Source organism: Neomonachus schauinslandi, chromosome X (assembly GCF_002201575.2).
Source record: "Neomonachus schauinslandi chromosome X, ASM220157v2, whole genome shotgun sequence".
In the NCBI taxonomy this organism is placed as follows: domain Eukaryota; kingdom Metazoa; phylum Chordata; class Mammalia; order Carnivora; family Phocidae; genus Neomonachus; species Neomonachus schauinslandi.
Window position 1 is genome coordinate 53257314 of NC_058419.1, and position 17347 is coordinate 53274660.

The 17347-nt window shown below is 36.6% G+C and overlaps 1 protein-coding gene across 1 annotated transcript; it reads right to left on the bottom strand.

Moving 5' to 3' along the window:
- Positions 1–1293: 1293 nt before the first annotated feature.
- On the bottom strand, positions 1294–1584 carry LOC123323378 (40S ribosomal protein S21-like). Its single transcript, XM_044911598.1, has one exon. It carries the CDS (start codon positions 1582–1584, stop codon positions 1294–1296), a length of 291 nt encoding a protein of 96 aa, XP_044767533.1.
- Positions 1585–17347: the final 15763 nt, after the last annotated feature.

The following is a 17347-nucleotide window of genomic DNA, read 5'->3' on the forward strand; positions in this document are numbered from 1 at the left end:
CCAGAGACCCAAATATTACAACTAGTATATTAAGATTGGTCAATTCAGTAGTGTGAAAAGAGTATTCTCTTGACTGGTGATTTGTATAAAACATCAGTCAAAGACATTTCATGCAAAAATAAATAAAGAAAATATTAAGTAAGGAAGAAAAAAATATATCAGCGGTGACTTGAAGAAGTTGGGAGGCAGGAGTAGCAAAAAGTAGCATATATTAAAAAGAAGATAGTTAACAATGAAGAGACAAAAGACAAACCTGCTTGCTAGTGTAGTTAAGGGTGGGATAATGACTGAGAGTCCCTTGTACCACATTAACATCACATTAGATATGAGAAGCTAGTAAATGCATACTAGGGCCTCAATACAGTGCCTCTGAAGACCAGATATCTCTATGGACACGAGCTGACTTATATTAGAATAAGCAACTGATTATAATAAATCTCAACTTATAACATGTGCACAAGCAAAACAGCAGAATGGGTGCAGCATGAAGATCATCGAACTATCTCCCTTCAAGGAGAGCAAGGAGCAGACATGTAAAATGGCTACAAGGGAAAAGGAAAAGCAACCAACAACTAAAAGAAAAAAAAAGGGATTATAGATCTAAATAATATTTATAGGGATAGGTAACATATATATTGATTGTTTCCTAGGTGTCAGGTACACAATTAAATGTTTTATTGCACTATACTATTTAATGCAGCAACCCTGCAAGTGAAGTACTACTATTACATCCGTTTTACAGATGAAGAAACTGAATTGTAAAAAAGTTAAGTAACTTAGACTTAGCTCTATCTGATGCCAGAGTTTACAATCTTAAATGCTGTGTTGTCTCTTCTCTGTGTCTTCCCCAAAAAACTAGTGTTTGATTTTTAAAATAGATTTCCAGTCATTAAACCTCTGGATAATAAATTAGAAGACCCAGGCCATGTCCTTTGTGAATGGTTTTTAAAGTCCTCTTATCTTTGTCCCAGTGCTCACGGAGAAGGTGAGAGATTTTTATTAGGCCATGTATTTCACCTAATTGTGTGACTTTTCAGAAGGATGACTTTGGCATTTCAAAGTGAGATGGAGCATTAGACGGCTCCATACAGTTGGTATTAAAAAAAAAAAAAAAGACAGTAATTTATTATGCTGGAAGAGAATGTAATTTTTTTTTCCAATGCGGGGGGGGGGGCACATCCTGAAAATTACCTGGACATATATATTTGGGATGCTGATAAAACTGAACACGTTTTGGGGGGAGGTTTTGCTATTTATTTATGACAAATATTCCACATCCATGATCCTCTCCAGTCAGAAGTTCTTTGAAATGATGCTGTTGGCCTCGGCCAGGCAGAGGACGGACTCATCTGATTCATACATCCTACAAATGACTCCACAGATAGTGTAAGTTTTAATCTGGCTGTTGAACGTGCCTGTCACCTTGTCAACTTCAGCCACATTCATCTGGATGGACACATGGTCCTTGGCGCCCATGATGCAGCTGCTGGAGGAGCATTTCCACAGCATGTACAGGTCCACTAACACCCCAGCATCTTTCTGCCACTGCCATGAGCGGGAGCACAGAAAAACAAACCTGAACATGTTTGGCAATAGTTGCTAACTCTGATTTCTTTTAAGTGCCTGTCAAAAAGTTATTCCCACACACATTGACAACCCTCTCTAAACACAGACACACAGGGGCGCCTGGGTGTCTCAGTTGGTTAAGGGTCTGCCTTCAGTTCAGGTCATGGTTCCACAGTCCCGGTATGGAGCCCCAGACCCGCGCCCTGCTGGGCTCTGCCCCTCACCTTGCTCATGCCCTCTCTCGAGTGCTCTCTCTCTCTCTCTCTCAGATTCATAAATAAAGTCTTTAAATAAATAAATAAGTACACACAGACACACATGTGCATGCACACATAGAGTACAACTGAACTTTTAAGCACAGTAAGGATAGACTATCAATTCTTCCATGTACTAGTCTGAACCAGGGTTGGCTGGAAGTGAACTGGGTTGGAGATCACACAGACCTGCTTGGAGATATGGAGAATCCCTAGCAAAAATAATTTGTAATATGGTGCTAGGGGATCTGGAGTGCTATTGAAATGGGCAATAGTCAAGATTCAAGGAAGCAAACCTTCAACTTCATACAAGTCTATCAGCAAATTATGGGGGTAAAGACTTGACCACTGCATTTAACAAAAAGAGTAACCTCAGGAAGGACCATGGGAAAGCAAACGGGGTTGTTGTTCCTCAGGATCCCACTTTAGAGGCCTGGAACTTAAATTTAAACCCCAGGCAAGGTTTATTACAGTGGCATGGATTAGAAATTACTTTTTTTAAGTTTTCATTTAAATTTCAGTTAGTTAACATACACTGTAATATTAGTTTCAGGTGTACAATATAGCGATTCAACAATTCCATGCAACACCCAGTACTCATCACAATAAGTGATACTCCTTAATCTCCATCACCTATTTAACCTATTCCTCCCCCCCACTCCAATCCCCTCTGGTAACCATCAGATTTTTCTCTATAGTTAAGACTCTGTTTCTTGGTTTGCCTCTCCGTCTTTTTTTCCCCCTTTGCTCATTTGTTTCTTAGACTCCACATATAAGTAAAATCATATGGTATTTGTCTTTCTGTGACTGGCTTATTTTGCTTAGCATATTACTCTCTAAGTCATTCCTTGTCATCGCAAATGGCAAGATTTCATTTTTTTTTATGGCTGAGTAATATTCCATTGTATATAAATAAAATCTTATTCCATTCATCAGTAGATGGACACTTGGGCTATTTCCATAATGTGGCTGTTGTAGATAATGCTGCTATAAACATCTGGGTGCATGTATCACTTCAAATTAGGATTTTTGTATTCTTTGCGTAAATACCCAGTTGTGCAAATACTGGGTTGTAGGGTAGCTCTATTTTTAATTCTTGAGGGGTCTCCATACTGTTCTCCGGAGTGGCTGCACTAGTTTCCCTTCCCACAAACAGTGCAAGAGGGTTCCCCTTTCTCCACATCCACATCAACACCTGTTTTTCATGTGTCCTTAATTTTAGCCATTCTGACAGGTGTGAGGTGATCTCTCATTGCAGTTTTGAGTTGCATTTCCCTGATGATCAGTGATTTCGATCATCTTTTATGTGTCTGTTGGGCATCTGGATGTCTTTGTTGGAGAAATATCTATTCATGGCTTCTGCCTATTTTTTAACTGGATTATTTGGTTTTGGGGTGTTGAGCTTTATAAGTTCTTTAAATATTTTGGGTATTAATCCTTTATCAGGTATGCCATTTGCAAATATCTCCTCCCATTCCATAGGTTGCCTTTTAGTTTTGTTGATTGTTTCCTTTACTGTGCAGATGCTTGTTATTTTGATGTAGTCCTGATACTTTATTTTTGCTTTTGTTTCCCTTGCCTCGGGAGACATATCTAGAAAGAAGTTGCTATGGCCAATGTCAAAGAGGTTACTGCCTGTATTCTCCTCTAGGATTTTCATGGTTTCAGGTCTCACATTTAGGACTTTAATCCATTCTGAATTTATTTTTGTGTATGGCATAAGAAAGTGGTCCAGTTTCTTTATTTTGTATGTTGCTGTCCAGGTTTCTCAACACCATTTGTTGAAGAGACTGTCTTTTTTTCCCCATTGGATATTCTTTCCCACTTCATTGAAGATTAATTGACCCTATAATCACAGGTTCATTTCTAGGTTTTCCATTCTGTTCTATTGATCTATGTGTCTGTTTTTTGTGCCAGTGCCATGCTGTTTGATCACTACAGCTTTGTAATACAACTTGAAGTCCAGAATTGTGATGCCTGCAGCTTTGCTTTCCCTTTTCAAGAATGCTTTGGCTATTTGGGGCCTTTTGCAGCTTTTTCCATACAAATTTTAAGATTGTTTTTTCTAGCTCTGTGAAAAATGCTCTTGGTATTTTGATAGGGATTGCATTAAATATGTAGATTACTTTGGGTAGTATAGACATTTTAACAAAATCTGTTCTTCCAATCCATGAGCATGGAATATCTTTCCATTGCTTTCTGTCATCTTAAATTTCTTTCATCAGTGATTTATAGTTTGCAGAGTACAGGTTTTTCAACTCTTCAGATGGTTTTATTCCTAAGTATCTTATTATTTTTGGTGCAATAGTGAATGGGATTGATTCCTTAATTTCTCTTTCTGCTGCTTCATTATTGGTGTAAGGAGATGCAAAAGATTTCTGTATATTGATTTTATATCCTGTCAATTTACTGAATTCATTTTTCAGCTCTAGCACTTTTTTGGTGGGGTCTTTTGTGTTTTCTATATAGAGTATCATGTCATCTGCAAATAGTGAAAATTTTACTTCTTCCTTGTAGATGTGGATACCTGTTATATCTTTTTGTTGTCTGATTGCTGTAGCTAGGACTTCTAGTAATATGTTGAATAACAGTGGTGAGAATGGACCCCCCTATCTTGTTCCTAACCATAGAGGAAAAGCTCTCAATTTTTCCTGATTGAGGATGATATTAGCCATGGGTTTTTCACATAAGGCCTTTATTTTGTTGAGGTATATTCCCTCTAGCCCTACTTTGTTGAGGGTTTTTTTTTTTTTTTTTCATGAATGGATGTTGTACTTTGTCAAATGCTTCGTCTAAGTCTATTGAGATGATCATGTGATTTTTATCTTTTCTGTTATTGATGTGATACATCACCTTGATTGATTTGTGAACATTGAAACACCCTTGTGACCCAGGAATTAATCCCACTTGATGATGGTGAACGGTTATTTTTTAATGTATTGTTGGATTTGGTTTGCTAGTATTTTGTTGAGAATTTTTGCATCCATGTTCGTCAGAGATATTGGCCTCTAGTTCTCTTTTTGGTGGTGTCTTTATCTCGTTTTGCTATGAGGGTAATGCTGGCCTCATAGAATGAATTTGGAAGTTTTCCTTCCCTTTCTATTTTTTGGAATAATTTGAGAAGAATAGGTATTAATTCTTCTTTAAATGTTTGGTAGAATTCGCCTGTGTAGCCTTCTGCTCCTAGACTGTTGTTTGTTGGGAGCTTTTTGATTACTGATTCAATTTCTTTGCTGGCTATAGGTCTGTTCGAATTTTGTATTTCTTCTGTTTCAGTTTTTGTAGTTTATATGTTTCTAGGAATTTATCCATTCCCCTAGGTTGTCCAATTGGTTGGCATATATTTCTTTTTCATAATATTCTCATTGTTTGTATCTCTGTGGCATTTGTTGTTATTTTTCCTCTCTCATTTGTGATTTTATTTATTTTGGGTCCTTTCTGTTTTCATTTAGATAAGTCTGACTATAGTTTTATCAATTTCATTAATTATTTCAAAGAACCACCTGCTGGTTTCATTTATCAGCTCTACTGGTTTTTTTTTTTTTTTTTGGTTTGGTTTTTATTCTTTAGTTTCTATGTCACTTATTTCTGCTATTTGCTTCCTTCTGCTATCTTTAGGCATTGTTTCTTGTTCTACTTCTAGCTCCTTTAGGTATAAGGTTAGGTTGTTTATTTGAGATTTTTCTTGCTTCTTGGGGTAGGCCTGTATTGCTTTTAATTTCCCTCCTAGAACTGCTTTTCCTGCATCCCAAAGGTATTGGACCTCTATGTTTTTATTTTCATTTGCTACCACATGTTTTTTTCATTTATTTTTTTTTTATTTCCTGGTTGACTCATTCATTTTTATTAGCATGTTATTTAACCTCCAGATATCTGTGGTCTTTCCAGATTTTTTTTCCTGTGGTTGACTTCTAGTTTCATAGCATTGTGGTCAGAAAAGGTGCATGGTATAACTTTGATTTTCTTGAATTTGTTGAGGCCTGTTTTATGGACTAATATTGTGACCTAATTGTGATCTATTCTGGAGAATGTCCCATGTGCACTTGAAAAGAATGTGTATTCTGCTGTTTTAGGATGGAATGTTCTGAATATATCTCTTAAGTCCATCGGGTCCAGGGTGCCATTCAAAGCCACTGTTTCCTTGTTGATCTTCTGTTTAGACTATCTGTCCATTGATGTCAGTGAGGTGTTAAAGACCCTTACTATGAGTGTATTATTATTGATTAGCTCCTTTATGTGTTTTGTTAGTTACTTTATTTTTGGGGTGCTCCCAAGTTGGGGGCATAACTATTTACAATTGTTATATGTTCTTGTTGGATTATCCCTTTTACTATTATAAAGAGTCCTTTTTTGTCACTTGTTATAATCTTTGTTTTCACGTCCATTTTGTCCAATATAAGTATTGCTACTCCAAGTATCTTTTCACATCCATTTGCATGAGAAATATTTCTCCATTCCAACACTTTCAATCTGAAGGCGTCTTTAGGTCTAAAATGAGTTTCTTGTAGGCAGCATATAAATGGCTCTTGTTTTTTGTTTTTTGTGTTTTGTTTTTTTTTTCCCCATCCCGACAGCCTATGTCTTTTGATTGGAGTGTTTAGTCCATTTACATTCAAAGTAATTATTAATAGATACATATTTATTGCCATTTTATTACTTGTTTTGTGGTTGTTTTTGGAGATTTTCTCTTTCTCCTTCATTTTTTGGTGGTAATCCCTAGTGATATATTTGGATTTCTTTTTTCTTTATTCTTTGCATGCTTACTAGTGGCTGTTGACATCTGGTTACTGAAAGGTTTGTATATAATCTCTTCTGCATATAGCAGTCTCTATTAAGCTAATGGTCATTTACATATGAACCCATTTCTTTCTCCCTTCCTCCCCATAATTTTGGTACATGTTATTATATTTCAAATAATTTTTGTGAGTTCCTTGACTGAAATGTTTACAGCAATATTCATTTTTTTAAAGATTTTATTTATTTGAGAGAGAGAGACACAGCGAGAGAGGGAACACAAGCAGGGGGTGTGAGAGAGGGAGAAGCAGGCCTCCCGTGGAGCAGGGAGCCCAAACCGGGGCTCAATCCTGGGACCCTGGGATCATGACCTGAGCCCAAGGCAGATGCTTAGCGACTGAGCCACCCAGGCGCTCCAGCAATATTCATTTTAATTGCTTTTGTGTTTCCTACCTCTACGCTGTCACTTTGTGTCTCTAACTTTCCACTTTAAGATTTCTTGCAGGGCTGGTTTAGGGGTCATGAACTCCTTTAGTTTCTGTTTGTCTGGGAATCTCTTTATCTCTCCTTCTACTCTGAATGATAGCCTTGCTGAATAGAATATTCTTGGCTGTAGACTTTTCCCATTCAGCATTTGAATATATCATGCCACTCTGCTTTCTTCACATCATGATTTTTGGTATCTTTGCAGGGGCTAAGGAAAGGTGAGTGAGGCATTCACCTCAGGCACAAATAATAAGGAGTTGCCAAAAAGCTCAGAAGTCTGGATAAAAACATTTTATGCAATATTATAAATTATCAAAATTGATCCAAAAATTCTGTGATGAACAAAATAACAAAATTTTAGGGGCACCTGGGTGGCTCAGTCAGTTAAGCATCTGACTCGATTTCAGCCTGTGTCATGAGCTGAGGGTTGTGGGATTGAGCCCCACATCAGGCTCCATGCTGGGCGTAGAGCATGCTTGGGATTCTGCCCCTCCCCCATCTGTCCCTTGCTTATAATAAATAAATAAATAAATAATAAATAAAGTTATCTAGATTTTTCCCATTCAGCATTTTGAATAAATCATGACATTCTTCTGGCTTGCAAAGTTTCTATTGAAAAATCTGTTAGCCTTATATAGGCTTTCCCTATATTGAAACACTTCTTACATTCTTTTGGGTGGCCACTTCTCTCCCTGTGTTCGTGGAATTTGTTCTTGCAGTCTTCAAGTCAATTTCTGGGAGATATTTGGGATGATTTGATGTTTACTAATTTGTATTCATGGGATGTGGTGAACCAGGGGTACTTGTACTCTGCCACCATCTTTTAAAATTGCACCCAAAACTATAAGATACCTAGGAATAAACCTAACCAAAGAAGTAAAAGATCTGTACTCTACAAACTGTAGAACACTTATGAAAGAAATTGAAGAAGACACAAAGAAATGGAAAATATTCCATGCTCATGGATTGGAAGAATAAATGTTGTTACAATGTCTGTACTGCTCAAAGCAATCTATACATTCAATGCAATCCCTATCAAAATACCACCAGCATTTTTCAAAGAGCTAGAGCAAACAATTCTAATATTTGTATGGAACCAAAAAAAAAGATCCTGAATAGCCAAAATGATGTTGAAAAAGCAAAGCAAAGCAAGAGGCATAACCAGATTGCAAGCTGAATTACAAAGGTGTAATCATCAAGAGAGTATGATACTGGCACAAAAACATTCACATAGTTCAGTGGAAGAGAATACAGAGCCCAGAAATAGACCCACAACTACATGCTCAACTAATCTTCAAGAAAGCATAAAAGAATATCCAATGGGAAAAAAGACAATCTCTTCAACAAATGGTGTTGGGAAAACTGGACAACAACATGCAGAAGAATGAAACTGGACCACTTTATTATACCATACACAAAAATAAATTCAAAATGTATGAAAGACCTAAATGTCAGATAGTAAACCATCAAAATCTTAAAGAACACAGGCAGCAACCTTTTTGACCTTGGCCACAGCAACTTCTTCCCAGACATGTCACCAGAAGCAAGGGAAACAAAAGCAAAAATGAACTATTGGGGCCTCATCAAGATAAAAAGGTTATGCACAGTGAAGGAAACAATAAACAAAACTAAAAGGCAACCTTGAAGTAGGAGAGAATATTTGCAAATGACGTATCTGATAAAGAATTAGTATCCATAATCCATAAAGAATATATCAAACTTAAAACCCCACAGGAAAAAAAAAATAATCCAGTTAGGAAAGGGGCAGAAGACATGAATAGACAGTTTTCCAGGGAAGACACACACATGGGTAACTGACACATGAAAAAGTGCTCAACTGTCATCATCAGGGAAATACAAATCAAAACCAAGATGAGATAACACGTCACAAGTATCAGAAAAGCTAAAATTAACAACTCAGGAAACAACAAGTATTGGTGAGAATGTAGAGATGTTGGTGAAGATGCAGAGAATCTTACACTTTTGGTAGGAACGCTAACTTCTGCAGCCCCTCTGGAAAACATTATGACAGTTCCTCAAAAAGTTAAAAATAGAACTACCCTGTGACCCAACAATTGCACTAGTAGGTATTTGTCCAGAGGATACAAAAATACTTATTTGAAGGGGCACACTCATCCCAATGTTTGTAGCAGCACTATCAACAATAACCAAATAATGGAAAGAGCCCAAATATCCATTGACTGATGAATAGATAAAGAAGGTATATATATATATATATATATATATATATAACTCAAAATAAAGGAGATATATATATATATATATATATATATATATACATACATACATATATATATAAAGAAGATATATAATGGAATTTATTATATATATTTTTATATATGTATTATATATTATATATATATAATGTATATATTACTTAGCCATCAAAAAGAATGGATAAAGAAGATATATAATGGAATATTACTTAGTCATCAAAAAGAATGAAATCTTCCATTTGCAAGGATTTGAATGGAACTAGAGCATATTATGCTAAGTGAAATTAGTCGAGAAAGACAAATACCATATGCTTTCTCTCATATGTGAAATTTATGAAACAAAACAGATGAACATAGGGGAAAGGAAGGAAAAATTAAGTTAAAAACAGAAATGGTGGAAAACCATGAGAGACTCTTAACCATAGAGAACAAACTGAAGGTTGATGGGTGGATGGAAGAGTGGAATGGGCTAAATGGGTGATCAGTATTAAGGAGAGCACTTGTTTAGATGAGCACAGGGTGTTATATTTAAGTGATGAATCACTAAATTCTATTCCTGAAACCAGCGCTACACCATTTGTTAACTAATTTGTATTCAAATAAAATCTTGGAAGAAAAAAAGTAATTATTGACAGATATGTACTTATTGCAATATTATTACTTTTTTTTTTAGTAGTGTCTGGAGATTTTTTCTGATCCTTTCTTTTCTGTATGCCTTTCGTGTTTAGCTGTTTTCTGTAGTGATATGTTTGAGTTTTTTTCTTTTTATTCTTTGCATGTTCATTAGTGGTTTCTTATAATGGTTACCATTAGTTTTGAATATAACCTCTTCTGGGGCGCTTGGGTGGCTCAGTCATTGGGCATCTGCCTTCGGCTCAGGTCATGATCCTGGGGTCCTGGGATCAAGCCCAGCATCGGGCTCCCTGCTCAGCCAGGAGCCTGCTTCTCCCTCTCCCACTCCCCCTGCTTGTGTTCCCTCTCTTGCTGTGTCTCTCTTTGTCAAATAAATAAATAAAATCTTTAAAAAAGAAAGAATATAACCTCTTCTGCATATAGCAGTCTATATTAAATTGATGGTCATTTAAGTTTGAATCCATTCTTTTCTCCTCTCCTTCCCATGTTTTAGGAATTATTATATTTTATTTCCTTTATTTTTAGTTCCTTGACAGATTTTTTATAGAAGTATTCATGTTCACTGTTTTTCTGTTTGCTAACTTTATACTGTCACTTTTGGTCTTTCCTTTCCACTCAGAGTCCCCTTTAATATTTCTTGCAGGACTGGTGAACTCCTTTAGTTTTTGTTTGTCTGGGAAACTCTCTCTTCTATTGTGAATGAGAGCCTTGCTGGATAGAGTATTCTTGACTGCAGATTTTTCCAATTCAGCACTCTGAATATATCATGTCACTCCCTTCCAGCTTTCAAAGTTTATTTTCAAAAAATCTCCTGCTAACCTTATGTCTTTTCCCTTGTAAGTTAATGAATGGGAATGTTTTAAGTTTATTTACAATATGTGTTGGTGTGGGTCTGCTTTTGTTGATTTTGATGGGAGTTCTTTCTTCCTCCTGGATCTGGATATCTGTTTCCTTCCCTAGATTAGGGAAGTTTTCAGCTATTATTTCTTAACATGAATTTTCTACCCACTTTTCTCTCTTTTTTCTTCTGGAACTCATATAATATGAATGCTATTACATTTGTGGAGTCACTGATTCCTAAGTCTATTCTCAAGTTGTTACTCTTTTTTCTCTCTTTTGTTGAACTTGGTTGCTTTCCATTGCTTTGTCTTCTAGGTCACTAGTTTGTTCCTCTGCTTCTTCTGTCCTGCTATTCATTCCATCAAGCGTGTGTTCATTTTGTTTACTGAACCCTTTTTCTCTGCTGATATTCCTTATTTCTGTGTTAAGGATCTCACTCATGTTTTCCACTCTTTTCTCAAGTCCAGTGAGTATTGTTATGATCTTTGTTTTAAATTCTGTATAGATTCTGTTACTTATATCTTACTTACTTATAGGTAAGTTCTGTTAATTATATCTGTTTCACTTATATCTCTTGTTGTGGCCTTGTCCTGTTCTTTCATTTGGGATAACATTCTCTGTCTCCTCATTTTTTCTGCCTCTCTGTTTCTGTTTCTCTGTGTTAAGGAATTAAGCTGTATTCTACTCTTGATAGTTGTGATAGTTGTGACTGCACTGAGTAGGTTGGGGACTGTATACTGGGGCTACTGGGGGCTGCATGCTGGGTCTGTTGGGGATGAAAAACTGGGTATGGCAAACAATGATGGCTGTGCATGGCTAGGACCAGTGTGCAATAGTGGCTGTGGGTGCTCATCTGGGCATGGTACGGTGGCTGAGCCCTGTGTGGTGGCTGGGCACAGTGCTCAGTAGTAGCTGTGTACCTGGTGGCTGGGCATGGCATGCGTCAATGGTTGGGGATACACAGCTTGGCCTGGCATGTGATGGTGCCTAGGCAGAGTGTGAGAAAGCAACCGGGGGCATGTGGCCATGTATGCCCTGGCAGATGTGTCCAGTGTGCTGTGGTGGCTGTGCACCTGGTGGATAGTCAGGGCACAAGCATGGCTTTAACAAAATTTGCCCAGATACCCAGGCCAAAGCCACCAGGCTTGGAAAGTTCTAGTCCTTACGAGAACTTGTGGGCATAATGCATTGCCAGAGGGTCAGGTAGCAAGGGTCTGTGCAGCCCCACCTCTTGCAGGTGGCTCTGTGTTTATGCCAGGGTGTGTGTGAGGAAAATGGCAACTTCCAGCTCCCTCATTTTTGGAGAAGTCCCCCAACATGCTCCAAAATCAGTAAGAACAGATCTGTCTCCAATTTGCCCCTGGTGTTATACAAACTGACAATTTTTTGTTGCTTCCCCACATAGGCTGCTGTCTCTTTAAGGATGTTGACCCACGTACTACACACCCTCCTGGCTTACCCGGTGCTGAGTTAGCAGACTTTTAAAGCTCCAGGCTCCAAGCACCACTAGTTTTATAAACTCAGGGAATTCGGCCCCTCTAGTTTTTAAAGCCAAACATTATGGAGATAAGTCTTCCCCATGTGAGTTCCCTGGTACAAGGGCCCATTTCTCTGCCCTCTCTGCACACACAGCTCTCTCCCTCTGCCTTTCTGACCTTCCTAACCTTTCAGTGGAAGCATCTTCTTATATTTGGTTGTGGAGTTTGTTCTTCAGTGTTTAGATCATTCTCCAGTTTGTTGACTTGTATGTGGAGGATATCTAGTTGAAAACATGGGATAGGGTGAGCTCAGGGTCCTCCTACTCTGTCCCCTTCCCAAGTTTACCCAATACTCTTGTCACATAGTGCATTTGTTGAGAGACAAAAAGATTACTTTGAGTCCAATAACTTGAAACAAAGAGAGGCCCAAAGGGGTTGCACCACCAGGGACTGCCAAGGAGTGCAGGTGTGGAGGTGAAGCCCTGAATCCGGGTGGACTCGGTTTTATTATTGTAGAATGTAAAGTATGTGGAAGCAAGGAAAAAGCAACTCAAGAAAACAATCACTTGAGGGGCAGCAAGGAACTGCATAAGGGACTATCAATATGGGTTCAAGTGAGGCATTAACTAGGGGGCTGCAGGAGATGGGAGAGCCGACCTTAGCAGGCCTATCTTATCTACCATCATTGCTGTTTTCTGCATGTACTGTTTTCAGTATGGAATGATGGGGGAAGGGTTAGCTTTTGCCATATGCATACAGTTTTTGCCTTATACGGATGTTCCTGTCTTTATTGATTCTTTAACCCACTGAGGTCTTGTTGTCCCCACACACTCTTATTTTAAAATTGCCAACTGAATGGTTTGCACAGTGCCTTTGTTAATTTTAAAGGTTATCTTTTTTAGTATCCCCTTTCACCTTCTGGAAGATTTTATGATACTAATGACCAAAGTTTACACCAGATTCTATACTAAAGAATAGGAAGGAAAGGCAGTACAGGGAATATAACTCAAAGTATTTTAATAAAATAACTTTTTCCAGAAAGATAAAAAACTAGACTCACTTCTTTCCTTAGAACAATCTATTTATACCTGTTTTCATGTATTTTCTGATGTCATTTGCCTCATCTGGATTGATCAGGCCTCTTCTTCTCAATCATCCAAATTTAACCCACTTTTTTTTTCGTAATGGCTCAAATAAAACCGAAGTTTAATTTATGTTTAAAACAGATATTTCTGGGGTGCCTGTGTGACTCAGTCAGTTAAGCATCTGTCTTTGGATCAGGTCATGATCTCAGGGTCCTGGGATTGAGCCCTGAGTCAAGCTCTGTACTCATCAGGGAGTCTGCTTCTCCTTCCCCCTCTGCCCCTCCCCCTGCTCATGCTCTGTCTCTAGCAAATAAATAAATAAATAAAATCTTAAACACAAAACGAAAAGAAAAAACTGTATAAAATAATACAGATATTTCTGATTATTTGATATTTCTCCTCCAGCTGGTGATTTAGAGATTCAGATTCCTGACATTTTGTAGCTTCACTGTCCACCATATTCAAAACTTGACTTTCAAGACTCTCATCTGCATCAAGCCATAAAAGAGCTATTAAGAGGTAGAATTGAGAGTCAACCATAAATTCCTTTAACCAAGGATAGAATAAAACCTCTAATAAATGGCTTCCATTTATTGAAATTGATATTCCCTTAAATACACTTTGGTAAAAACTTTTAGGTCAAACAGACCTGGTTTTGAATCTGGACTCTACCATGTCCTATGTGACTTTACCACATCTATTTCTTCATCTCTAAAATGAATCCTAAAATATCTTCTTTGCATGATTATTTGCTAGTGCTTTGTATCTTAGTAAATAAATTTAGAAAATGCTACCCTGACCCTGACTTAAGAATGACAATGAACATATGTTTTTGTTTTAAATTTTGGTTTTGGTTTGATTCTAAACAGGGTCTCTAAAAAGCTATAGAACCAAAGGCAACTTTCTTAAAAGTATTGAGGCATGTAGTTATATTTGAAAATGATGCCTAAAGACATTATTTGGAGTATCTTTTTTGATTAGAATAAAATGATGTGGGAGGAGTCAATACCTGTGACAAAGTCTTTTCTTCTTTCTGGTCACACACCTAGGCTACATTTCCAAGATTCCCTTGCATTTTCATGTGACTTAGTGACTAAGTTTTGACCAAAAGAATGTGAGCAGAATGGGCGCCTGGGTGGCTCAGATGGTTAAGCTTCTGCCTTTGGCTCAGGTCACGATCCCAGGGTTCTGGGATCGAGTCCTGCATCGGACTCCTTGCTCAGCGGGGATCCTGCTTCTCCCTCTGCCTCTCTCTCTCTCTCTCTCTGTCTCTCATGAATAAATAAATAAAATCTTTAAAAAAAAAAAAAGAATGTGAGCAGAAGTTTTACATGTCACTTTCAGTACTGCCAGTAAAATCTTTCTCTGTATTCTACCCATCCTTAAAAGTATAGCTTGACACACTTCTCTTCCATGGAGCTTTCTTTGAGTAATTAGTGCTCCTTCTCAAAAATCTCTCTGGCATCTACCCTTCATTACACAATTTAGGTTCTTGATTGCATATTATCTTGTATCACTCATTTTGTTTTAATTGTTTTAGGCCTGCTTCACTAATTAATTTATATGTTCCTTAAAGGCAAGGACCATATCTTCCAATTGCTTTGTACCTTTCACAGAGCCTTTCCCATAGATTTTCAATATCTATTGATTAAACTGTGTGATCTTCGGCATTCTTATTCCTTAAGGACAATGTTCTCTTTATAGCATTACATAAAACTGTCATAAGGTAGAAAAAATACATATTGTTTGTATAAAGATAGAACTATGAAATAAGCCAATTTGGAAATAGGAAATTATATTCTGCCACATTTTAAATGATATTCTTCTTGTTGTATTTTGTCTCAAAGGTAGTTTTCCAGAATTACGAGGGCACCATGAATTACTTTGACCTCTGAAACAATCTGAAAATCAGACTCAACAATTTAAGGTCTTATAAACATATCTAAAAATTTGGTTTCATATTTTCTTGAATGATAGGTTGCCACAGAAAACTACAGCTAAAGGATCTGTATCATGGAATTTAACCTCTCATTCAATAGTTTGGTAGCTTTAGGCTATTGGCATTCTAATCATTACACACATGTCCATTATGAAACTGATGACATTTGAAACTTTTTCCTTTTCAAAATGTGTAGCAATTTAAGTCTAGTGTATCAGACTTGTAATAAACTACACTCATTTTCATCATTTTTTTCTGTATAACTAAACTCAGAAGCAGATCTCTATTTCTGTCATATTTGTTTCTTATCAAACACTATCCATTTGTTCTAAAAGTTGTACAAAGATCTCGATTCTATTTAAAAATAAAACTTTTACAGCAGAGAGTTACATATACTTTCAACATTCTTAGGTCTTTGCCTTACCTATTATTTAATATATTATTCAAGAATGAAAGCATTGGATAGGTTACTTTATATGAACCATGAAGCTATACAATAAATATTTATTAGAGGGAAGTAAATCAGGAAATACAATCATTTTTCTAGAATTATGATTTAGTAAAATCTTAATTTAGTCTACAATCATAATAAATCTTAGAAATCCAATTGATTTGTATGCATTTCCTAGAAAAACTAATTTCTCAAGTATGACTTTTAAAGGAAGGTACATTTTATTTCTTGTGTAAATTAAGATCCTAGACTTTTCAGGTTTGAACCTTTGAGAACTTTTAGTTGAGCAGAGTAACCTTATTTTTGATATTGGGAACTGAGGCTCTAGTTTATAAAATGACTTGTCCAAGATTACACAGCTGCATCATTGCAAAGCTGAGACTAGAATCTATGTGTTTTCATGCCTTTTCTCATGCTCCTTCTACTACATGACATAAGGAAATCAAATTGAAATGACTTAAAGCCCTTATTGTTATAACTCTTGTGATAATCCTATTTTTGCTCTTCTTCTCCACGAAATTGCTCACAGAGCTAAAAATTGATGGTACGTTCTTTTCCTTTGTTTTATCTAAATATCTCATCTTCCTGATCACTCTCTTCTTGACAATCTCTAATTTGTGAAAATCTATCCCAAGCGAAAAACACATAAACAGATGTGGTATGGACCTGAACCTTCTTAACTTCTTCCCATTGTTAGATTTCTCTTTATCCTACAGTAACGTTTTTAAATAGGCACTATTATTATCATCTCCATTTTATGTATTAGGAGAATAGAGATTCAGGGATGTTAGGGAACTTGTCTACAATCATGTTGCATTTAAGCATGCATGATCATTGTATATTGTTCTAACATATCACCACAAATCCCTAAAAATCAATCGACAAACTTTTATTTATTAAGCATCTACGATGTAATAGAAACTCCTATATCTACAAAGAAGTATAAGCTGCCCCCTACTTCTTGCTTTCAATAAAATTACAATCTAAGTGAAGTTATATGAAACATACAGATACAAAAAGATCCCTTAGAGTGCAATGTAGTATAAATAACAAAAATTTATGATAGAAGTTTAGAGAAAGGAAGAAAACAGAAAGAAAAGAAAAAAAAAACACTAACATTTAAGAATAATTGTATGTATATCATGTACCAGGTGTTGTGTCATCTATTTTCCCATAGAAAATAAAAATCCTTACAAAACTCTGGTGATAAAAGCACTACCATCTCATTTTTTACAAAGAAAGTTGACAATGAACTTAGAGGAAGACTGGAAGAAGAAAGACAAGAAATGTTTATTAGGCACAGAAATAATATAACTGGAGAGAGTTCAGGAAATAGCAGGAGATAAAATGTAATCCATAATAAGTAGATATGTTGAATTTCAAAGTTGTCATTCCAACAACATTGGAAACAATTACTTTCATAGCCATATGCTCTAAGACTCCAGTAAATCTTAATGAAGATAAGAATCTTGCATCCCTGCTCTGAGCAAAATTCACTTTTGTTGGTGAAGGGAATAGGGAAGAGTATTGAAAGGTCAAAGAAGAGAATTGCTTTACATGAACAACTAGTGTACTGGGGCTCTTTCTCCAAAAGTTCACCTTTCTCCCAAGATTATTACTCATTAACATTCACAAACTGGAGAT